Here is a 26244-nt window from a genome sequence, read left to right as displayed (position 1 = left end):
CTGGCTTCTCCACACATCTGTGTAATCACTACTTGTCAGCTGATTTATGATGAATAATTCTATAGTCTGATTTTTACTCTAATATTGGCATATGAAGGAGGCTTCTTTTTCCTTTTATATTATCCTTGAAATGCAAAATTTCCAAAAACCTTGTATATACGTCGACGCGCAATTAAAAAAGGAACACACCTGTCAAATTTCATGGAAATCTATTTCTGCGTTTCGCCGTAAATGCGCAACATATAAACATTCAAACATTCAGAGAAATGCCAAACCGTCGACTTGAATCTTAGACCTCACTTCGTTCGGTCAATTATAGATTAAGATTGGTACTGTTATATAGTGAGATGAGATTCTATTAAAATTGTCAGAATTATTTGAATGGGAATCTCATTGATGTTATTAACATTAGGAATGCTCACAGTTTAATTTTCACATAAAACACTTGTCAACATCTCTCTGTTGATGATATCGACGCTAGTCATCTAACAAATGCTGACAGATTATAGTGAATCTCAACACTGAAGAAGCAAAGTCCAACATGTTGTTTTTTTAATTTTGCAATAGGCCTATAGTTCAAAAAATTCTGCTGAATATTAAAAGATCAGCAGACGAGATTGGGCAAATCTGGGGAGTTGGCCAATGCAAATATAGTGGGCTACTTTTGTGTAAAAAGAGATCGTGTAAACTTGGGAAATTGGCCAATAGGAAGTTAGTAAAAGTGGTTTTTTTTTGTGATTTTGTAGTTTTGAAAATAGTGAAATGTTTGTAATAGAGATGTTGTGGTTGTTTTTTATTAACGACGGCTCATTAAGGATGAATAAGGAAAATAATTAAGGATTGAAAATTTTGTGAAGTGAACAACAACAAGACTTAACCTATTTCGGATTATGTGTAACCTTATCTAAATTTGGGAGAGGAATAGCACAAGGTTAACTTATTTTTTCTCTCCGTATCATTTTAATGATGTACTTATTGTATAAATCAATGAATAATAAAAGAAAGAATTATTTAGAATTGTACAGATGTTTTGTTGTTACTGTTAGAACGGTTTAGAGGTTTACATAAATGTAGTATTATTTTACTGAGTTTCAAATGAGAAATGTGTTAGAACTATAGATTTCTTGTAAATATGAAAAGTTATCTATCATTTTGTTTAGGATAATAGAAGAGTTCAAACTTTTAGAGGTTGAATAAGTAGGAAATATGAAGGCTTCAGACTTTTAAAGCCTGCATGAGTGAGAAATATGAAGACTTTCAACTCAAGAGTCTAAAATAAGTTATTGGTGCAATGTGACCCCCACAATGTCATCTGGCTCCTCCCATTCAGAGGCCAGTGGGAGTTGCTTCAACCAATCACAAGTCTGATACACAGTGTTTGATACACAACACTTGAGCTTGCTCTGTATCATTGACTTGTTTAGTAGAGAAAGGAGAAATTGAAGAAGGAAAAAAGAAAGGCGAAGAAGATGAAGAAGACGGGAGACGAAGAAGAAGAAGACAGGAGACAAAAGAAGAAGATGAAGAAGAAGAAGAAGAAGAAAAAGAAGAAGAAGAAGAAGAAAAAGAACAAGAACAAGAAGATGGTGAGAAAGAAAGAGAAAAAGGAGAAGAAGAAGTCTGTTCCAATTGATAAATATTACCACAGATTAAAACATCATTAGACATCATTCAACATCATAAAACATCATTCAAATGCCAAATAATTTCAAGATTAAAATTAAATAAAATTTTAATTGTTTTTCTCATTATCTATGAAATGACATCATTTCTGAAGGACACCTTCAAAATTCATTAACATTCCTGCTACATAGAAAATCTTCAACCATTGTCAATATTTGTCACATCATTTTTCTCAAACTAGAACACTTTTACACTTTTAACTCATTGTTTTCTCAAACTGTCACTTGTTACATTTTTATTGTCAATCGCCTCATTCTGCCAACGCTCAATCCCACATTCCTGAAATTTTTCAAGTCGCAAGTTCTCCATTTTCTAATCACGCGAATTATAGTCAATTTTTATTACCGGTTCAAAGTTCGCTGTGGCTGTCTTGGAACTGTCTGTATTTGTTAAATGGGAAATGTTGGTGTTATATAGTAGGAATTATGACAGTTTGAAGTGAATCTTACTGTAAAATAAACTGGTTTTAGTTGCTTGTGGACTGACCTATTGTTTACAGCTGATGAACGATGGGGACATAAAATAAATTCGATAAGTTGGAGAAAATCTCTCATAGCTTTAACCATAGAGTAAAGATAGACCTACTTCTATCAGTTGTCGCTGGATCAACTTTCAACCTTGCTAATTTCTTAAGGCTCTCTATCCACCTATAGTGAGGTCCACGTTATAATGACAGTATTTGATAAACTTTGATGTTGCTATCCTTGTCTATCAATCGACAAAGCAGGTAGTATTATCTTTTACTAGCTCCGCAACGATGCCAAATCTGTTTTTGAGAATGTTTAAATATAATTAATTAAGGCAGAGAACAGACAACGCTGTTCTTCTAACTGTATCCACTGACATTATAACGTGGACCACACTATAGCAGTCACTTTTTTGCTGATGATGCGTAGTTGAGTCGTATCAGATAAGGCCTTGAAAAGTTGGTAATATAATGAAGATTTTGTATTATGGTTCAATAACATGATGCTCTATTTTTGGGTGTATTCCCCCTCCCCCTCTACTAAATTCGAAAATTCCTAAGGAATCCTGTTCAGAATTAATTGTTCTCTCACGTTATGTCTGGTTTACAAAAGTTTATCATTACTAGAAAAATATCCAAGTTGTATAGTGTAGAAGTGGTAGGTTTGCATAATTTTGAACACCCCTTTTTTGAAAATTTGTAGCTCCAGAACCAAAAATGGTGCAGTCCTGTGCGACCACTCAATTTATTGGAAATTGGAAATTTTATTATCTTTAATTTACCACAAAAATTCTCAAGGAATCCTGTTCAGAATCAATTGTACTTTTACGTTATGTGTGGATTTTATCATTACTAGAAAAATATCAAAGTTGTATAGGGTGGAAATGGTAGGTTTGAATAGTTTTGAAACCCCCTTAAAAAACACCCCTTTTTTGAAAACTCGTAGCTCCAGAACCAAAAATGGTACAGTCCTGGGCGACCACTCAATTCATTGGAAATTTTATTATCTTTAATTTTGTAGGGAATGATTTTTCTCCATAAACTTGAAGTTTTCGATTACTAGAATTATATCATTACTAGAAAAATATCCAAGTTGTATAGGGTAGAAGTGGTAGGTTTGCATACTTTTGAAAACCCCTTAAAAAACATCCCTTTTTTGAAAATTCGTAGCTCCGGGACCAAAAATGGTACAGGCCTGGGCGACCACTCAATTTATTGGAAATTTTATTACCTTAATTTTTGTAAAGAATGATTTTTCACCATTTTTTTGAGATTAAATGAAAAAAAGTCCGACATTTTGTGGGGGTTTTTGGGTGAATCCGCCCTCTGGCGTGTTATCAAAGTTCAGATTCGAATTCAGCGCCCCAAAATACATTTTAGAACCGTGGAGAAAAATTCTTTGGGGTCTATTTCCTGAAAAACGACTATTTGACTGGACTAAGAGATTATAGTAGCCTACATTCTATGATCTCTGGTCCTATATAGAATATAGAATATTCTCTCTGGTATCCTCTCAGAAGCTACAGGCTTGTGCTTAGCTAGCCATTAATTTGTTGAGCCTCTTGAATCTGGATTCTTATTGGCTTATTTTTAAACAAAAAATCTTACTGCTATGTCATTGGTACGTTTGTCATTGATTGAGTTTCCTTACATTGATTGCATATTATTCTTGATCAGCAATATCGATTAAGAATTAAGAATCCGATCAACTTTTGGTTGAATTTCCGTTCTGTCTGGACTCATAGTAAGTACGACTAAGCTAGTAAAATTGTGTTGTAACTACTGTGACGTCACAGCGATAACCACCCCCCAAGGAACGTCACATAAAATACCAATCATAGAACAATGAAATTTAAACGTGTAACGTTCAAATTAGAATTATACTTAAATTATAATTACATTATAGGCTTTAAAACGTCCATCTTGGGAATGCTTGAATAACATAATGATTTCTCAGATAGTCTGAAGGAGACAGCTACGTCACGTTGCTGGCTTGTGATTGGTGCAATGTCACTGCCACAATGTCAACTGGCTCCTCCCATTCAGAGGCAAGTGGGAGTTGCTTCCACCAATCACAAGTCTGATACACAGTAGTTGATACGCAACACTTGAGCTTGCTCTGTATCATATTGAATACCCACAGTTACTTGTTCAGTAGAAAAATTATAATTACAAAAACGAAGAAGAGAAAGGTGGAGAAGAAGAAGAAGAAGAAGAAGAAGAAGAAGAAGAAGAAGAAGAAGAAGAAGAAGAAGAAGAAGAAGAAGAAGAAGAAGAAGAGAAGAAGAAGAAGAAGAAGAAGAAGAAGAAGAAGAGAGAAGAAGAGAAGAAGAAGAAGAGAAAAAGAAAAAGAAGAAGAACAACAACAAGTAGAAGAAATCGAAGATGAAGAAGTAGAAGTAACAAGAAACAAGTAGAAGAAGTTGATTAAGAAGAAGTCGAAGATGAAGAAGTAGAAGTAGGAGTCGTAGTAGTATAAAAGAGAAATAAAACTGTAGAGAGAGAGAGAGAATGGCGAAATAGTGAGCTTCAAGAGTGACCGTAATTGACCGAGCGAAGTGAGGTCTAAGATTCAAGTCGACGGTTTGGCATTTCTCTTAATGTTTAAATGTTTGAATGTTTTTATTTTGCGCATTTTCGGCGAAACGCGGTAATAGATTTTCATGAAATTTGACAGGTATGTTCCTTTTTTAATTGCGCGTCGACGTATATACAAGGTTTTTGAAAATTTTGCATTTCAAGGATAATATAAAAGGAAAAAGGAGCCTCCTAAATACACTAATAGACTATAGAATAATTCATCATAAATCAGCTGACAAGTGATTACACAGATGTGTGGAGAAGCCAGTCTATTGCTGCATTTCGATAAGTTTCAATCAGGTAATTGTGGATGAGAATACTGCGTGAGGTCCACTGTTCACAGAACTACTAGTAATTAAAACCTGTCACCGAGTGAATGAATTGCAGAAGAAAACTCAAGAGATAGAAAGAAATAGAAATACGAATTTGGAGAGCTGAAAAGAGTGAAAGAATAAATAGTGGCATGTCACTGCGCTGGGAAATGTGGTGGAAAAGAAGAGGATAGCCGAAAAAGAAGATGGAGAAGAAGAAGACAGGAGACGAAGTAGAAGAAGAGAAACTAGTAGTAGTAGCATAAGAAATCGAAGCAGACAAACAAGAAGAAGAAGAAGAAGAAGGACAAGAAAATTTTATGTAGTAGTGTAAATTGAATGACAGGCTAAAGACCTCCTCAGTTGTCACTAGTTAGACAAAGACAATTGCCAAGTCAAGACATCAAGAGTCTCATTATAATTTTTCAGTCGGATAAAAGACGTGTACTGTGCACTGCACCTTGAAATAAAGTCAAGTGCTGTAATTGCTGGGAGGAAGTGGCCACTCCCAGTCATTGGCACTTTAGAAAGGAAAAATACAATTATTCCTTTATCTCAGTGCTAAGGTTTTAGTGATAAATTATCCTTAGTGCTGAGGTTTGTGCTTAAAGTGTGAGTCATGAGTACTTGTAATGTCTAATGGTAATGTATTTTTCGCCACACTGCACAGAAAGCAGCTATTTTCCAGTCCCTACGTAGATCTGAAAGACACTGTTTGCAGACGACTCTCGTCTGACGTCAGAACAGGTTTCTTTCCGACCTAGGCCGGAAAGAGTACCCTTTCCAGCCGCTAACATGGAACTAAGAAAGGTGATCAAAAAACAGCTGATCAAAAAACTTTTCATTATTTGTGTTCATTATTCAATAATTATAACACTAATAATATCATCTTATTGTCATTTGAAAGAATAAAAAAGTATAAACTCAACCTCCCACATAATTGAACATCATCTTTTAGGTTATTTAGACAAATCAGAATAAAAAATAAAAATACTTGGATAATTTCCTGATATTCAGATTACCTCAGATTTGCTATAGTGTGGTCCATGTTATAATGGCAGTGGATAAAGATAGAAGAATAGCGATGCCGTTTCTCTGCATTAATTAATTATATTTCTACACTGTCAAAAACATAATTGTCATCGTTGTGGACCTAGAAAAGGATAGTACCACCGGCTTTGTCGAATGATAGACAAGGAAAGCAAAACCAAAGTTGATCAAATACTGTCATTATAACGTGGACCTCACTATAGAGCTATCACCTTCCACTTCTGCTTTCGAAAGTGCTTAGTAAACAACTATTCTCATATATACCTATTATCTCATTATACCTATACCTAGGTATATTGTTTATTTTTGTGTGTGGCGAAAAATAGCGTTAACGGGCAAAAATTTAATGTTTTTCCGGCTCTCAATCTTTTCTAGTCCTTATCTTTTATCTTTTCTAATCTTTTATAGTCCTCGGCCCGTGGCCTCGGATTTAAAAACCGATTTCGAGCAGGGAAAATTTCATTTTCTGCTCTAGGTGCGAATTATACTATTGCTATAGTGAGGTCCACGTTATAATGGCGGAATTTGATTAACATTGGTGTTGCTATTGTCTAGATCTACACTTACTGATTGCTTAATATATGGTGAATTTGAAATTTAAATAGTAATATGAAAATTTGATAATATAAAATTTGAAATTTATAACCCAGGCGCCACGTTAATTATTAGGGAACGACCCTCGAAATTTGAATAAACAACTACCACAGCATAACTCTTTAGCAGAGACATGAATTCATTTGAACTATATAAAAAAACAATGTACATTACTTTATTACTTTTAATAAAGACGCAGTCCAGCAATCAATGAATGTAGAACTACACATCTTTCCCAACTATATTGCTTCATTCCATGATTAAAACAATAAAGAAGGGAGGGGATCTAATGATACTTGTGAAATAACAACACAAGGCAATTTTGAATCATTAGATAAATATAATGAAAATAAGCAAAAGGCAAATGAAATTGACACTTTACAAAGAAACAAATGAGATTTTCAATGTTGGTTAAATATATCAAATGTCCTTTGGAATTTTAGTAATAAGTCTATTGAGCAGAACACCGAAATATGAAATATGATTTTACCGTTTATGAAATATAATAATAATGTTTATTGAGAGTCTCTATATTCAAATAGGATAATGCACAATAATACTACGAATCACAAAACCTAAACCCTATTTAAACAACAATAATACAAGAAAATAACCAGTGTGGCAAACAACAACTTAAAATTACACTAACCTTATATGTTGTATACCCCGCGGACCATGGCCTTTTCGCGCACTTTTAAACTGCTCACTTTACATTACAAATTATGAATTTTAATTATTTTTCTTCAATGGTGGTTTTGATGTGATGGTGTTGATGTGGTGGTGGTTTTCCGGAAACAGGACTCCATTTCAGACCCTAGGGCTGCGGGCTGCACGCTGCTCACTCCTCAGACATGTTACTCTAGCCGTGGTTCACCGAAAAGTGTCCTCGTGTTCCCAACTCCACGTGCTCGCCAACCCTCGAACCATTGTTCCTCCTTGGATCACTGCCCCAGTTGGTGCTGCCCCCTATCTGATGGCACTCCACTCACGCCTGGCGTCTGGCTGCCACCCTTTTGTCACTGGTCAGCGTCGGTTATTTCACCGTTAGACTTTTGACCATCATTGTTTCAACCTCTACCCCTCTTTGCCATAAGCTGGTTCCTTTTGTACGTTTTGAGGCAGAAAGTTGCAAGTCGAAAACTGTCTTGGCCTGGCTTGTAGCTGTAGAAAACCAAGGCCTGAGATGATTGTTACACTATCCTTGTCTATCATTCGACAAACCTGATAACGCTATCCTTTTCAACCTCCCCAAAGTTGCTATATCGTTTTCTAATAATGTAGAAATATTAAATAGAAATACTAAGAAATTGTCAAAAACCACAGATTTATTGATACTTAGAAAGACCGGTTTCGGTTGTTACACCATTGTCAATCTCTGATGAACAATTAACAATCATAAACTCTGTTTCAAGATTCAAGATTCAAGATTCAAGATTTTATTCGCCATTAAGTACAGTACAAGTTTATCTTATACTAGCGTACAATAGGTCGTAGTCACTAATCTAAATTAAGACTTATATTACAGTCGAGTCAAAAAGAATTAATTAAAATGAGCATATTATTCAATAAGCTGTCAAATAGTCATAAACATTAAGTATGCAAGAAACATAATTAACATGTATGCATGTTGAAACATAAATTACAAACATAAAACATACTTAAAGTATAAATCAGAAAACATTTATTAAAAACTATTGCTGATACATCAAACCATACCGGTACGTCAAACTTCTCAAGTCATGGGCGAGAAATTCTTCAATTGAATAAAATGCTTGTTTTTTCAGCCAGTATGATACAGTAAGCGCAAATACTTTATATGGCAGGTTTCTGATTGATTGAGGTAGTTTATTGAACAAAATATATTGCTGATACTTGTGACTTCTGTGTGACTTGTGTAGCCTGATACTTGGAGTTACTAGGTTTTCTCGGTGTCTGGTCTGATACTCATGTTGATGGCTATGTCTATGGAAAAATTTCATATTTTTTTTTACATATATTAAATTGACATAGATATACATAGATGGAAGGGTCATTATATTCAAATCTATGAAGCTGTTCCTACATGTTTCCTGACTCTTCAAACCAGCAATACAACGAATAGCTCTTTTTTGCCATACAAATGCTTTTTTCACCTCACTACTATTACCCCAAAGTCTAAGACCATAGTTTAGTTGCGAGTGGAACAAACCATAATAAGTAAGAATCAAAGTATCACAACTAACGCAGGATTTTAGTTTTCTTAAGAGAAAAATGACTCTTGATAGCTTTTTGCATAAGTGCTCAATGTGACTACACCAGCTTAATTTACTATCCAATACAATGCCTAATAGTTTGACAGGTTTCATACATGTTTGATGGATATCGTTTAAGTTATTTCTAAGTGTGAAAATTATATTTTCTGTCTTTCCCTCATTGAGAACCATGCAATTCGCACTATACCACTCTTTACAACTTGCAATTGATGCATCTAAACTGTCCACCACATTGTCTACACTCTTGTTGGCACTAAGAATGGTGGTGTCATCAGCATATAGCACAGAAAAACAAGGTACATTATCATTAAAATCATTAACAAAGACCAAAAACAGAAAAGGTCCAAGGACTGAACCTTGCGGCACTCCAGCCAATACTTTTTTTGCTTCAGATCTTTCATCATTAAGTTTAACAATTTGATATCTATTGCTAAGGTAGTCTTCGATCAATTTAAGCTCTTTGTTTCTGACCCCATAGTATTCAAGCTTCCTACAGAGAATATTATGTGGTATAATGTCGAAAGCCTTACTCAAGTCTAGCATTTTTCCCCCTACAACCATTCTCTTTTCAAACTCATCCAGGATGAAGTTGACTAGTTTTTCAACGGCCATTGCAGTTGAACAGTCAGGTCTGAAACCAAATTGGTTTACATTCAGCAATTTGTTGATTGAGAAGTATTCGTACATTTGATAGAAAATACAGGCCTCAATTATTTTGCTTATGATAGGTACAATTGCTATTGGCCTGTAATTTTCTGGTAATTCTCGATCACCTTTCTTGAAGATTGGGCTGAGCAATGATAGTTTCAAACAATCGGGGAATTGACCAGTGAGTAGGACTATATTTATCATCAGAGTTAATGGTGTCAAAATTGATTCAATTATATTTTTTAAAATAAAATTCGATAGACCAAAACAGTCTTCACTTTTTGAGGAGCTCAAATTATTCACAATGGATATCACAGTTTCAGGTTTGACCACTTTAAATGAGAATTCAAGAGTGCTGCTATTAATACCCTCAGCAAACTTAAAATTATGCAATAGTTCAGCATAGGTCACCGAAGATTGGTTTAGATCTTTGGATACAGTATTTGGCACATTAACAAAGAAGTCATTGAGTATGTCTGGTGAAATATTAATTTTTTGAGGAGCTGAGTCATTTCCTATTTCCTTCTTTACAATTTTCCATGCTGCTCTACTCCTATTAGAGGATTTACAGATAACATCATCATTTGCCATAATTTTCGCTCTATCAATAGCCATACAATATTGTTTTTTGTAATTCTTAAATATAACTTTGGCATTTTCAGTATTAGTTATCTTCCAAACATTATACAGCATCATTAGGTGCTCCCTCATGAGCTTTAATTCAGGCGTGTACCAGTTTTTCTGACTAGATTTAGACTTTGGCTTATAATTAATTACAGGACAGTGTATATCAACAGTGTTTATCAGAGATTGACAATGGTGTAACAACCGAAACCGGTCTTGATGATCTGATCATGTTTATTAATTTTTTCATCACCATTCACATGACTTTCAGAACAGAGTTTAGACTCAAATTACTCCACTATCAATTATAAAATAAATCAATTCGACCTTTTTTACCATTTTATTTTATTCTGCAGTTTAATGTGATTTTCCTATGTTCTACTCATTACTGTAATGTCGTTTTGCTGCTTGAAACACTTTTGTATTTTTGTTTAAGTGTCTAATTAGAAAATTGACCAACTGGAAACTTTGACCTACTGAAATTTTGAAGGATTCAAAATAAGCCTATAAGCCTATACTTGGTGAATTAGGAGTGTATATGCAAAATTTCAAGTTCAGTCAAGTAGTTGAGACGTGATGATGCGTCATTACTGAATTTCCTATCCCGTACATGTATAAGCCAGATCTTTCCTTTATTATAGATACTATGATCCTCATTACAAAGCTAATCTAAGTAATGCGTTTGATAACATCTGAGTTCCTGGTACAGAAAATTCATTTTAGGATGATGTATTGATGCAAGGATAGTATACAGAGTGTTTACAAACTCCCTCTACCAATTCTCTAGGGCATTGTTCCTGGGTAAAAAACATAGCTATATATCATATTTAAATTGTCCGGAAATCTTCAGTTACTCACACAGCGGCCATTTTGTTTTTAACACTTATTTTTTTTCTAAATTATGGTTAAACATACGAAATTGAAACTTTGCACAATCATTTCTAACAACTAGACAAAGCTACAAAAAAATTATGATAATTATTCAAATTCATAAGACAAAATGGCTGCCATTTAAAATTTTGTTTCTTAAATAACTCAGAAATTGTTGGTTTTACAAAAAAAATACTGGAATAATTTTTTTTAGTAAATTTAATTGCCTATCGATTGGTACCATAGGTTTATAGATTATACTATTCGTAACTGAGATATGGCAGCCTTAGTGGTTGGTGACCCACCTTTAGAGGGCTATGTAACGTTATTTTATTGTTTGAAATGTCCTTTAATTGCTTACTGTTAACATGCAATGCAAATAGAGATTGTTGCATCATTGAGGCGACTCTATTAGCATGCCTTGGTTTGCACTGCAAAAAACTTTCTGTGGTCACCTATCACTAAGGCTGCCATATCTCAGTTAAGAATAGTATAATCTTTAAACCTATGGTACCAATCGATAGGCAATTAAATTTACTAAAAAAAATTATTCTAGTAATTTTTTTGTAAAACTAACAATTTCTGAGTTATTTAAGAAACAACATTTTAAATGGCCGCCATTTCGTTTTATGAATTTGAATAATTATCATGATTTTTTTTAGCTTTGTCTAGTTGTTATAAATGATTGTGCAAAGTTTCAATTTCGTATGTTTAACCATTAGTTGGAAAAAAATAAGTGAAAAAAGCAAAATGGCCGCTGTGTGAGTAACTGAAGACTTCCGGACAATTTAAATATGATATTTAGACAGGTTTTTTACCCAGGAACAATGCCCAATGAGTATTGGTAAGGAGTTTGTAAACACCCTGTATATAGCCTATATATTATATAGCCTAACAGTATATAGTTTATTTACTATTCTTGGTATTGATGCACGTAGGCCTACTCATAGTTATTGCATTCTGACCTTGAAGCTGCACTCTTATCAACTTGATGCAGTACTTATCAAGGATTAAAACGTTGAGGTCGATGAAATTAACAGTAAAATGTAGAAACACTCACGTGTTCCTAGATCAACACATCAATGAATTCATGTAAATATGTGATAAAATGCAAAAAATGATAAATCATGGAATTCAGAAATTCCTCCAAACAATACAGAATACTTTTAGGTAGATGAAATTAACAGTAAAAATGTCAACATCAATAAATTCATGTGAATATGTGATAAAATGCAGAAAATGATAAATCATGGAATTCAGAAATTCCTCCTAACAATACAGAATACTTTGAGGTCGATGAAATTGACAGTGAAAATGTAGACACACCCACGTGTTCCTAGATCAACATCAATAAATTCCTGTAAATAAAAATGATAAAATGCGAAAATTCGAATCGTAGTATACGGGAATCCTTGAAACTGTAGTACGGTATTGAATATTATACAACTCAAGATTCTATTGCTCTAATGAATGATGAGATTCAAACTGTATTGAATTAATGATACATTTATTCCCCACCAACAAAAACCATACGAATCTACTTTTTTACACCAAAGTTATTAAAAATTTATTCATTCATTTATCAAAAGAGCAAAGAATACATTAGTCAGAAACGAAAAAAACAACTCATTGTCCAAAACTTCTTTATTTTTTTTGTGTAGTTGAGAAGTTGATATTGTGGTAATTATTCATATTAAATGAAAAAGACTAAGAAATTGTCAAAAAACTACAGATTTATTCATACTTAGAAAGACCGGTTTCGGTTATTACATCATTGTCAATCTCTGATAAATTTCTGATGTTTATCGGAGATTGACAATGGTGTAATAACCGGAAACCGGTCTTTCTAAGTATCAATAAATCTGTGTTTTTTGACAATTTCTTAGTCTTTTTCATTTAATACTTCTTTATTTCTTAATTTTGTCACAAATCGTCCAAATAATATCTAGGTTATGTTCATTATAATTTAAACTGCAATAAAATACTCCCATATATTTATTTATTTTCACTTATTCAACAATGATAAAGACACATAATCGTAAATTAATATTACTACGTGACAAAGCGCTTTTATTTTCAAACCTCCCACTCTTCATGAATTTCAATAAAAAGCACAATCAAATCATTTTATTCAAAACTAGCCGGTTACCCGTGCTCAGCAAGAGTCTTTTTTTAAACTTGACAAACTGACAACTTGACCTACTGAAACCTTGAATAATTTAAAACAGGTCTATAACCATCCTTGGTAAATTGAAAATCTGTATGCAAAATTTCAAGTTAATCAGTTGAGTAGTTGAGACGTGATGATGCGACATTCGTGAATTTCCTATCCCGTACAAAATTGTTTGTTTAAGCCAATTCTTTCCTTTATTATATTCTAGATAAAATTATTGTAGATTCAGCAACCCTTCAAGATGATGACAAAATCTTTGAAAAAAAAATGTAGAAATCCCTAATAAGATTTCTTCAGATGGTTTGATTCACTGTCTATTAATAGTATTCTGAAAACTTCATACGTGTCTCAAGTAAGAGATTAATATAATAACTATTGTAAATGCAGTGACCCTTAAAGATGGAAGACAAAAAAAAAATAGAAAGGAATCCTTTTCATAAAGGATTCAGCAATTTGAATGTTGATTTCTTCAAATGGAATAATTCAAAATGCACTGTTTAATAATAATATTTTGAAAACTTTATACGTGTATAAAGTTTAATAACTATAACTATGTTATAATAACTATTGTAAATGCAGTCACCCTTGAAGATGGAAGACAAAAAAAAATGAGAAAGGAACCCTTTTCCTAAAGGATTCAGAAATTTGAATGTTGATTTCTTCAAATGGAATAATTCAAAATGCACTGTTTAATAATAATATTTTGAAAACTTCATACGTGTTTCAAGTAAGAGATTAATATAAAATTATTGAAAATGCAGTGACCCTTGAAAATGGAAGACAAAGTCTTTGAAAAAATTTAGTAATTTCCCAAAGGATTCAGCAATTTTAATGTAAATTTCTTCGAATGAAATTATTCAAAATGCACTTTTTGATAGTAATACTCTGAAAACTTCATACGTTTTTCAAGTAAGAGATTAATATTTATTGTGTGGATATTATAACTCAATGTTACTGAACTGATAAACGTGTTTGTTGTAAAAAAGCTGCAATTTTACAATTTCAAAGGCCAATTTGATAAAGTTAGAAATGCATTATTTTACGACATATTTGTCTTGTGACTCAATGTCATTGTATGGTGAGATTCACTTCTGTCAGCATTGGTTGAATGGGAGGCATTGATGTTATTTATGAGGATTACTGACAGTTTAAATTAAATCTCACCTTAGATTCTGGATTACGTGTATCCTTGACAAATAGAAGAGTTTATTGCCATTATTACATGCATTTATTAGAGAGCATATCATTGAAATAGCTGAAGAGGCTGTTGATAATTTTGTGACAATTTTTCATTTGAATATCAGTTTTTTCAATAGATTGGGTGATGGGAAGCTACACTGTGAGCTAGTTTTCAATGAGAGTATAAAAATTATGTAATTATGCAATAATGGTGAATTGTATTGCATAATTTTCGATATCATTAAGGATTAACTCTACTGAATGATCTGTTTGATACACTACTGTAATTGTTGGAAATCAATCTCTTTCATTCCAGATTACAAATTATGTAATTTTGATCTAAGAAAGTGGCACATACGCGTATTGTCATAGAATATTTTAATATAAGAATGAATGAACCAGTGGAATCTCTGCCCCATATGTCATAATGCCTACATTATAATGGATAATTTCATTTAATAAAAATCTTGTAGTATCCTTTATTTTTTAAAAACTTTAAAATAGTTCAACAACTAGTTTCGACCTTAACTTAGGTCATTTTCAAGTTGAAATGTCAATTTGATTTTTCTTTCAAATGTTCCTGATTTGATTCAATTTCATACTCATGTTGAAATAAAAGTAAGAAATTACGGTGCATCTAGAAATTTAATCGTTATTACATTAAGCTAAAATAATCTCAATTCGAACGTTATAAGTTGAGTAGGTAGGTAATTTACTCTTTTTCACTATTTTATTCTTTATTCATTTATACAATAAGTACATTATTAAAATGATAGGGAGAGGAAAAATAAGGTAACCTTGTGCTATTCCTCTCCCAAATTTAGTAAATTATAACAATTTAGTAATTTAGAAGTAATTTCAATTCGAACGTTAAAAGTTGAGTAGATAATTTATTCCTTATTCATTTATACAATAAGTACATTATTGAAATGATAGGGAGAGGAAAAATAAGGTACCGTAAGCTTGTGCTATTCCTCTCCCAAATTTAGATAAGGTTACACATAGTCCGATATAGGTTAAGTCTTGTAGTTCTTCAATTCACAAAATTTTCAGAAAATCGTGAAGTGTAAACATAACCTATCTTTGGACAAATTTGGGAAAGGAACAGTTTTGGGCTTTAAGCCTGTTGTTCCTTTCCCAATCATTCATAGTTGAGAATGATTTTGTAACCTATGTATCAATGTATAAATAAATAAATAAAATTTCACAATTTTTTTTAGAAAATATAATTATTGCACAATAATATTGCAGGTCTATTAACTTGAGAAAGAGCACAATAGAGACTCAAGCCCAAAACTGTATTTTTCCTTCTTATAATAATACAGTGCAAATCTAAATAACAGATTACATAATAACTTGCCGTGTGAATTATCTTTTATAAAGTTTTTGACTGTAAATCTTCCTGACGTTATTCAACTGTATGGAAATTTTCTGTATTATTGTTGAATAAAATTAATATTCTTTTCTAAATCTAGTAATTTGTAAATACTTCCTAATATATATTTTGTTGTTGATATAGAGTTTCTCTGTTGTGTTGCAGCATGGCTTTCAATTTCATAATTATTTTTTAATAATGTTGTGTTTTTGTGTGTTTTGTTTTAGCATGGATTGGCACCCGACACAAGGTGACGTTTCTGCTGTTCCTGGGCATGGCCAATGCCTACATAATGCGGACAAATATGTCGGTGGCAGTGGTGGCGATGGTGAACCAGACGGCGCTACCCAAGGACGAGGGCGTCGACGTGGATGACGAGTGCGGCGTCAATAGTTACTACACCACTAACAATCACACCGAAGCTGTAAGTCATCTGAATAAAATAACTATAGTCCGTACAAAATTACTTCTGACTTGAAGGAATAAAATAATCATCTGAATAAAATAACTATAAACCGAACAAAATTACTTCTGACTTGGAGGAATATGCGGCACAGAGAAATGGAGGGAGATCAGCCAATTACAGTGATGAATAGAGTGATTGGTAGAAGCGCAGTTGCCAATTTGCTAGTCGTCTGTCTGATTACGGACAGGAAACTTCGCATGTGTAGCATGAACACATGAACAGTCATTGTACTCTGTACAAATTAACTTCTGACTTGGGAGGGACATGCGCAGAAGAGAAGGCATACAGAGGTTGTGAAGTTACCATTCTAACAGGCAAGCATTCCTCTAATTTCTCGTGAGTATTCAAGTGCTCGTGTTGAACTTACGGAGTTTCCTGTCTGGAATCCTTCAGTCAACTGACTCTTATCGACAAATTGGCAACTGCGCTTCTACCTATCACTCTGTTAATCACTGTAATTGGCTGATCTCCCTCCATTTCTCTGACTGCATATTCCTCCAAGTCTGAAGTTAATTTGTGCAAAGTATAGAAGTTGGAGAACGCTGGCCGCTTCAAGACGGCAACATCGCGCCTCTGTATCCCTCCCGCTGTATGCTTTCTCTCTCTGCTGCGCATGTCCATCCCAAGTAAGAAGTAATTTCGTACAGAGTATGTAGTATTATCATAGGCAGAAGATTGGTGTAGGGCGTGTATGTTCTAAATTTCACTGTTAACTCAAGCAGATAGTCCTAATAAGTTCTTTTTCGTGAAGTTATGTGACACTGGTAGGCTCTCATACTGTGCCGTTCTTACACTCTCACCAAACACTAATAATAGACAGTAGTCGACAGTAATCGGCTTCAGTTAACAAAACTTCGGCTTGAAATTTGGAACATAAACGACCTATAGCAAGGGATATCGTCTTATGCTACTGTATCTTCTTTCCTCTATAGAATTATATAATCTGTGCAAACCTTAGTTCTGTTCGCAGCATGGGGTTTTATGGCAGATGGTTATTTCAATAGAAGCACACTGTAGTCATTTTCATTTTATCAGAAAGGCGGACGCTATCTTTTTCGCTTTTCTCTCACACAATTAGCACACAGGCTATCTGGCATCTGTGGAAGTTTGGTGGCATTGTACTCCATAAGAGCAATGCTGCAAACTAAGGTTTGCACTGACTAGATTCCAGACATCTTTTCTAACTTTTTCTTCATCATCATCATCATCATCATCATCAACATCTTCTTCTTCTTCTTCTTCTTCTTCTTCTTCTTCTTCTTCTTCTTCATCATCATCTTCTTCTTCTTCTTCATCATCTTCACCTTCTCCTCCTTCCTCTTCTTCATTTTCACCTTCTTCTTCTTCCTCTTCTCTCCTTTCCCCATTCATATTTTTTCTACAGAGGAAGTCAATGATACAGAGCAAGCTCAACTGTTGCGTATCAAATTCTGTGTATCAGACTTGTGATTGGTGGAAGCAACTCCTACTTGTCTCTGAATGGGAGGAGCCAGCTGACATTGTGGGAGTGACATTCACCAATCACAAGCCTGCAACTACGTCACGCTTCTTCTTCTTCTTCTTCTTCTTCTTCTTATTCTTCTTCTTCTTCTTCTTCTTCTTCTTCTTCTTCTCCTTCTTCTTCTGCTTCTTCTTGTCATGTCTTCTTATTCGTCACCTCCTTGTTTTGGTTTTCAATAGCAAAAATTTGTAATTTCTGTATTTTTTACAACTATTTTCCATGGTTGATAACAATTTTTCTTTGTTTTTTGACAGCATAAAGACGGTCAATTCATCTGGGACACTACGCAGCAGGGATTTCTCCTCAGTTCGTTCTTCTATGGCTACGTCATCACTCAGATCCCGTTCGGAATTCTGTCGAAAAAGTACGGCGCCAAATACTTCCTGGGGGTAGGAATGCTCATCAATTCCGTTTTTGGCCTTCTTGTTCCGGTTTCTGCCAACATGGGTTTCATGTGGTTGGTGGCTGTGCGATTTATACAGGGTTTGGGAGAGGTGAGTGCGAAATTCATTTATTTAATTCAATTCATTCACTCAATTTACTCAATTCATTCTCACACTATAGACTATAGTGAGATCCCCGTTATAATGGCAGTGGAGAAAGATATAGCAGAACAACGTTGCCGATCCTCTGTCTTGTCAATGCCTTCTATAGACGGTAGCTTATACAGGTTTATACTGTTTATTCTCGTTTTAAAATAATCAATTATATTTTATTAAGCAAGAAATAATATTTCTCAATAATTTCATAAATCATTCCTATTATTAAGATGAAGTATTTTGTTAATTAATTATTAATTCTACATTGTTAAAAGACGAACCGGCAACAGAGCAAAGCGAGAGAGAGATAGCGCTATCTGCTTTGTTGAATATAGACAAGGATAGCAATACCATTGCTAATCAAACACTGCCATTATAACGTGGACCTCACTATATACTCGTTTACATTCTATACTACCTGCTGCCAATAAATCTTAGCAAAATAGATAACCTATCAAGACATGGCAAAGTTCATGGCAATATTGAGTATTGCTAAGTACAATATATATTTTGTTTTTGTAAAACTATCGGTCTAAATTTTGATTAATGTTGCAGGGTCCGATCGTGCCTTGCACCCATGCCATGCTAGCAAAATGGATTCCACCCAATGAAAGAAGTAGAATGGGCGCTTTTGTGTATGCAGGTAACATTGGACAGTGATTCACAACGTTTTACCGTATTTTTCGCATTTTCTGTAAATTTTTACAGTTGTGGTATTCTATTAAAATTGTTGAATCAAGGAAATTATGCATTGAAACCATCAGACTTCTCAATTATTATATGCCTCATTCGGAGAAAATATGATTTGAAACATCTTATTCAAATTATATAAATTTTGGATTCATAACAAACGTCTTTTAAAGGATCAATAGTAGCTTAATTATGTATTGATCAATCAGAAATTGGATTATATATATTTGAAATAATCGTGTTATCAGGAATAATTTCCGGCGAAAGAAGATAAATAGGGCTATAGATTTACACCATGCTACGATAAATTAAATTTCAAATCCTTACAAACATTACTAAATCTTTTTTCGCCGAAATCATGAATCAGAATCATGTTCCAAGCTACAAACTTGGCTCAAATAAAGTAGGCGTTCAAGGGAGAATATATATTATTGCCTCTCTATGAAGGAATTCATATTTTTCACATTTCTGATAATATTTAGATTAGTGAAATAAGCAGTTGTATCTGGTACTAATTTCTGTTGTTTTTATCATGTTTTTAGTGAATAGTTGTGGAATATCATCAATCTGAAATCTGTGTACCTACTTCAATATTCCTCTCATATTCAATTACCCGATTTTTGTTCAATTTATGAAAACGTTTTCAACAAAGTTGGCTACTGTATTTTGCATACATAGCAACTTTAAATGTATAATATTTTTGAGGCATTCTTCTTGCTAATAACCTCCTGCAAAGCTCTCCTATTATACTAATGGAATTAGTTTATTTTCAAAAAAATGATGAACATTTGTTATAAAACTCTCATGAGGAAAATACTGTAGTAGTTGAGACTTATAACTTGTATAGAATAATAATGAAACTGACTTTTGTTTTAACTAGACGTTTTAGTCTTGCAGTATTTGAATTCCTTATAGAAGTTTCAGAACAGATTGATTATGTTTCACTTATGTCTCTTAATTATGTTTTCAGATTTTATTTGAAATTCAAACAATAGAGAAAGAATGCCTGATAATTATATATTCCACTGTCATTCACTTCTCATTGGTTACTTTTTAAGTGAAGATTTTCACTCAAAATTTTAGTAACAGTTATTTTTAAACAATTATCAATATTATCATCAATTTTATGATTCTTGTAGCATCATTGAAGCTACAGCTTAAATTTCTAATTATAAGGTTTATATTTTTATATAAGTTAGGAGGTAGTATGGATAAGATTTGAGCTTAATTTTAGCAATTAACTGCATTTTGTGTAATGAAAATGAACAAATATATCTTTGTTATTTCTATTGAAACGTTAGTAAAAGATACCGTATAAAACATTTTTCTCACACCCAATTCCTGGGACATGTAAAACAGAAAACTAATTCCTACACGGTACCTACTTAACATTTTTATCCAATTAAAGCGTATCAGTATCAGTGAACGCATCAGTTAAAGGGTGATAATATCATTCCCATGAGTTCAAATGGAACTATTCATACTTGCTTGACATATCTTCTTTGTTATCTTTATATATTTATTCTGAATTATTCCTGACAAAACTAAAGAAGACTATTTTTGTTGAAAACCTCTAATTTCTATACAATATTTTTTCAAAAAATAACAAAATCTCTGACGTTTCAATTGAACTACTCCTATCTCCATTTTTTCCTCTATTATCTACTATTTTTATTTTTATTTTCATTATAATTTGTAGTAATAATTACTACTATTTAGCCTATCTTTCCACAATCTATCACCTCTCTCTGATTTTTCAATTGAATCGATCTCTATTTTCTTCCTCCAATCTCTACTATATGTCTATACACCTTCTGGAAATACTGAATTTTTATTTATTCTGAAATTTACCGATTTGTCTACAAAGAGTTCACTAATTAGTTTTGTTTGCAACTGTATAACTGTTCCAGATGATTAATGAAAGTAAAGTGTGTGCCTTTGTCATATCTTGCAAAGGCCACAGATTTGAAAGCGCGGGACATCAGCAGAGAGTCAGGTACATTATTTCCAGTCGGCGCTGTAAGTGTGCCGAATAATTCTAGATTTTTCTGTCTTAAATCACTCTGTGTAATTAGAATATTACCATGTATATTGCTCCAATATTCTTAGAATAAAATAATATTTCAATCATTTACAGCAACAATGTATAAAATAGATTATTATGGAATTGAGAGCCTCATGTAGCTATCACTTTCAGTTAATAATTCTAATTTTGTTGAGTCCTAGATGCTAGATTGCTCTAATAATATAAGTTTCCAAGTTTGTACAGTCCTTGACAAGAGCCTATACCAAGAACTACCTATATACTAATTAATATACTGATATAATATATAATTATCTCTGAAAACAGTGATTTGAAGAGTCAGAGGCCTCTCTAGTAAAAAACATATTACATTTTTGAAACAGAATCATGTATAATGTAGGTTTATTATCGTTGTCTTTCGTTGTATATTTGTTGTTTCAGCCTAAGTAGGTATTAGTAATTTTCCAATTCCAAGTGATTGGGTAAGTTATAATATATGATTGTTGTAAGTTATATGTATTTAAAATTAATCCGATTTTCAAACTTTGAATAAACATTCAAAAAATTAATCCACTATGTTCTCGATATACGTTAATTTCAAAATATATTATTCATCTTTCACGAAATCATTTGAAAAAAGAGATTTAATACGATCTCAGTATGAGTAAACAAAGTTCTATTATTGAGAAATAAATTTTGAAATAGCCAAGATAAAAAATAGAAATCAATGTTGAAATATTAATACAGTATCACAACTGAATCAATTTAATATATCATTGTGGAGATTTTATTTTCGAAGCAAATTAATAAAATATGCTAGCCTATTATATTTCAATTTGAAACTTTCCCAATTGAATACTGTGAATATTCAAATACTAAAATAAGAAAACAAGTAAAGAGGCTTTTCCAATGAGTTATATTAATAAAAACATATTATTATACTCTTTGAAGTACCTAATTAGAGTAGCCTATTACATCCAGAGATAATGTAGTTCAGCCTACATAGAAAAATATATTTCATTGAATATTCAGACATTCATATGTCTTTTAAATAATACCAAAATATCAACAGTATTCTTTTAACCAACGGTAGGCTACCTACCGAGCTACCATAGGTACTGTACCTAAAATTATAATTATTATTCAAATTGATACTTTCTCCTCAACTTATCCTAATCAATGATAACTGCAGAACAATATTATCCCAATCAATTTACTCTAACTTTGAATATATAACTATAATCACAATGTATTAGTATTACACTATTACCATATTGCAACCTCAATCAACTACGTTGATACGGTGAAAGGTTTCTCTTATGTTTATGTTTAGACGACTGAAAAGCCGAAACACATACATTGATTCGACTTCAAGAACAATGTGAGACTTCTTGAGTGAGAGAAATAGAGATATAGCCCTGATGGACTACCTACTGAGTTGGAGAGAGAAGACATGTATTGAGTCTTGAGTCATGAGGTAGTATAATATCGATCAGGTAGTAGACAACAATTTTCTCAATTAGAGAAAGAAAAAGGGTAAAACTGCATTTTCAAATTTTTGTCTCAGTTTTTTATATTATAGTTTACAAAACGGCATTCTACTCTATTGTTGTAAACTGTCATAGTTTGTTTTTGTGTGGTGTTTTGGAGGTGGTTTTCTACAAGTTTTGCGTGGTTTTGTTTGACAGGGGCCCAGTTTGGCACAGTCATTTCGATGCCTTTGAGTGGTATTTTGTCGGAGCACGGCTTTGCCGGAGGCTGGCCCTCCATTTTCTACGTGTTCGGAGTGATCGGCGCGATTTGGTCGGTTGCGTTCCTGATCTGGGTGCACGAGGACCCCGAATCTCATCCTACAATCGCCGAGGATGAGAAGAAGTACATCATCAGTTCTGTGTGGGGATCGGCGGGAGTTTCGGTCAGTTGGCCAACAATTTAATGATTTTTCTAAACTTATTTATCTTTACTAAACAGAATACAATAGCCAACAATAAGATACAATATTAAAAACACAATAACAACATCACATTCTTTATTCATACATTCATACAATAAGAACATCATCAATCTATTTTTGGACAATTTCCATCTAAATTTGGGAAATTAACAGTTTCGGGCTCTAAGCCTATTGTTCCTTTTCCAATCATTCATAATTATTGCGAATGATATTGTATGTATCAATGTATAAATAAATTAATAAAACATGAATAAGTCAGAGATGAACGAACATCTATCAGTTGCGTGAATTAAGGAATCAATTATTGAAATTATTGAACTCCTAGGCTATCATTGAATGTTATGTGATGTATTTATAAATTATACTATTTTATTTTTATTTTCTTACAAAATAGTATAAAAATATAGTATTTGTTTTCCTACATTGTTAAATACAATACAATATACAATAAGAACAATATTGTATTTGCTCTTTAAGATGTTTTTGTTTGTTTATTTATTTGAATGAAGAATTCAGAGATACAATACGATCATAGACAAGCAGACAATAGTTGTATCTGTGAATGCAATACAATAAAATATAATATTATAATCGTAGAATAGAATGTATTAGAATGGAATAGGATGACAGTTTTATTTTTAAAAAAGTGAATTGTATGGCTTTTATTGGTGAGGAGTCCCTCCCTTTTGAGAGAAGGTTCCACTTTGCCGAAATATAATAATTTTATTCTTCAATGTTGTTTTCCATCAGGAACCGCTTACTATCAAATCACTTTTTTGTAATTAAATAAAACGATTAGCAGTCAATTTTTTCCAATAAATGAATTCATTCACTCACTATAATATAATAACAAAAAGTTATATCATTTGAGCCGTCAATGGGCCTCACAAATTTGGTGACATTTGGTCAGTAATGTCCACTCTCTGTCTCTTGACAACGTCAAGTGAATATGATAAAAGTTGATTCACTTTATAATTGAAATAATATTAGTTATTGACAAATTCTCTCAATCTAGGTTATTTGAGAATCAAACAAAAATATCGACTACTTACTATCGAAGTATTGAGAGTTCTAGTTCTCTTTTTTCCTCTGGAAAGAGAACTTCAAGTGTTTCCAAGTTTTTTTGTAATATAATATAAAATACATATTTCAATTTATTCTATAAATATTTTATCAATATATATATTTTTTTACAGTCACCACCAGTACCGTGGAAATCCATCCTCAAGTCGCTTCCATTCTGGGCGATCTTGATTGCTCATATGGGTCAGAACTACGGTTATGAGACACTCATGACTGAACTGCCCACATTCATGAAGCAGGTAAATTATAATTAATTATATACTAATCCTAATTATTCATTTATTTCAATATAATCACTTGGAAGTCTAATCACACGGAATTACTAAAGAAATATTCTACAATAATTGAAGTAGGGCAAACCTTCATTTCAATTGAAAGTTTTAATAAATTTGCAACAGATCCGAAATAGTGTTCAGTATTCCTCTGTCACAATTTAAGTAATGTGTCACTCTAGCGCTCACCTTGGAGCCTAAATGGAATTTGTACTAGTAATTCTTTATAATATCAATTTTAATTAATTACTGGATTGTGTATGTGTCTATATTACTTTTTGTTTTCAATGCCCAGTAATTGAATTATCGATTCATACAGATAATACTTTGAGGGAGCTGATCAACTGGTTTTCAAAAGGTGCTGCACTACACATTTTGTGTTATTTTCTCAATTTGAATACTGTATCGACTCATAACGATAGAATTTCTCCTAATCCAATTGTTTTCAAAAGCCGTTGCACTTTAGTGAGGTCCACGTTTTAATTCCAGTATTTGATTAGCATTGGTGTTGCTATCCTTATGGATAGGCAGAGAATCGGCAACTTTGTTCTCTATTCACTACCATTAATCAAATCAAATCAAATTTCATTCACTCGAAATTCATACAAAATATTAACAAAAGTATAACACGACAAGTTACAAGTGAACAAGATACTACTCACAAAAAGTACAGTATGTTACTGGACTTTGTCGGCGAATAGGAGTCAGATCCAAAGTGTTATAAGTTAGATTATTTAATTTATAACTTGATGTAGTTGAAGTAGGAGGAGTTGGGAAGAAGAAAGATTTAGAAATTTAAGTATGATGTAATGAAGATGATTGAGTGCAAGCTCGCACATACATACAAAACAAGGATTTTTTTTATCATTTACCATTATAAATTATAAATTTTACCCATTTGTAGAAAAAGAGCCATAAGTGCTGCCGACACTTAATCTACAGAGAAATAATATAATTAAAATATCAATCAATTCCATAGTGTATTAAAAATGAAAGAGCATACATGGAAATATTACAATAGATTGAGAATAATTCAACAGAAAGACAGTTATTAGTGACATCATCGAGACAAAAAAACGTATTACACAGCAAAAATTGATGGAATATTAATTTAGTAATTAATACAAGGTTGATTAGATCAGTGGATATAATTATATTGAAGCTAATCAACTTAAATCCTTAAAGAAGCTTTCCACCTCAACTGAGGAATGAAGCCATAGCCAAAGCTTAGTTTTATTCATGAATTTATTACAACACTATAAACATCTGGTAGAATATAAATCAATTAAAATTTTGTTTTTAATGTCCAGTATTGAAACACAGATTCTCATACCGATGATAATTTGAGCCAATCCACTTGTTTTTTCGATAGTTGTTGCCGAAGGCAGTAGCAAGGCAGAGAATCGGCAACCCTGTTCTCCTATTCAATACCATTATAACATGGACCTCACTATATGTATATACATGTGGCTTTGTTGTAGCTCAGAAACTGTGTTACTTGTAAATGTGGACCTCACTATATACATTTGGCTTTGTTGTAGCTCAGACACTGTGTTACATTTGTAAATATTTGAAAAAAACACTTACTTTTCTTGGAGTATTGAGGAATGCATTTTACTCCAAGAAAAGTTTTTTTTTCAAATATTTACAAATGTAACACAAAAAATTACTCCTAGAAAAGTTTTTTTTCAAATATTTACAAATGTAACATAAATACAGGTCATGACACAATCCCGTGATGCATTGCAAAATCGCCATTTTATGGGGTTCTAGTTTACCAATTTTCAAATTTATTAGCTGTTATCATTAGGTATAGATTGAACAACATGATCTGTTATTTTGTTATATTGTTCAAGGAATATTGCTTTGAATTGTAAAATAAATTCTTCTGATAGAATAATAATAATATTT

General features: G+C 32.7%; 1 protein-coding gene across 3 annotated transcripts in view; it reads left to right on the top strand.

The window, feature by feature from the left end:
- Positions 1-26244, top strand: part of LOC111045687 (putative inorganic phosphate cotransporter) — a 123631-nt gene that overhangs the window by 87428 nt on the left and 9959 nt on the right. For all 3 annotated transcript variants that reach the window (XM_039436841.1, XM_039436844.1, XM_039436842.1), the window contains 5 exons: positions 16033-16229; positions 18027-18266; positions 18867-18954; positions 22713-22939; positions 24175-24300. In XM_039436841.1, coding sequence (XP_039292775.1) covers positions 16033-16229; positions 18027-18266; positions 18867-18954; positions 22713-22939; positions 24175-24300 — 878 coding nt within the window. The remainder of the gene's footprint in view (positions 1-16032; positions 16230-18026; positions 18267-18866; positions 18955-22712; positions 22940-24174; positions 24301-26244) is intronic.

Source organism: Nilaparvata lugens, chromosome 10 (assembly GCF_014356525.2).
Source record: "Nilaparvata lugens isolate BPH chromosome 10, ASM1435652v1, whole genome shotgun sequence".
NCBI lineage: Eukaryota > Metazoa > Arthropoda > Insecta > Hemiptera > Delphacidae > Nilaparvata > Nilaparvata lugens.
Note: the sequence above shows the minus strand (reverse complement) of the source record. Positions and strands in the feature narration are given on the sequence as shown.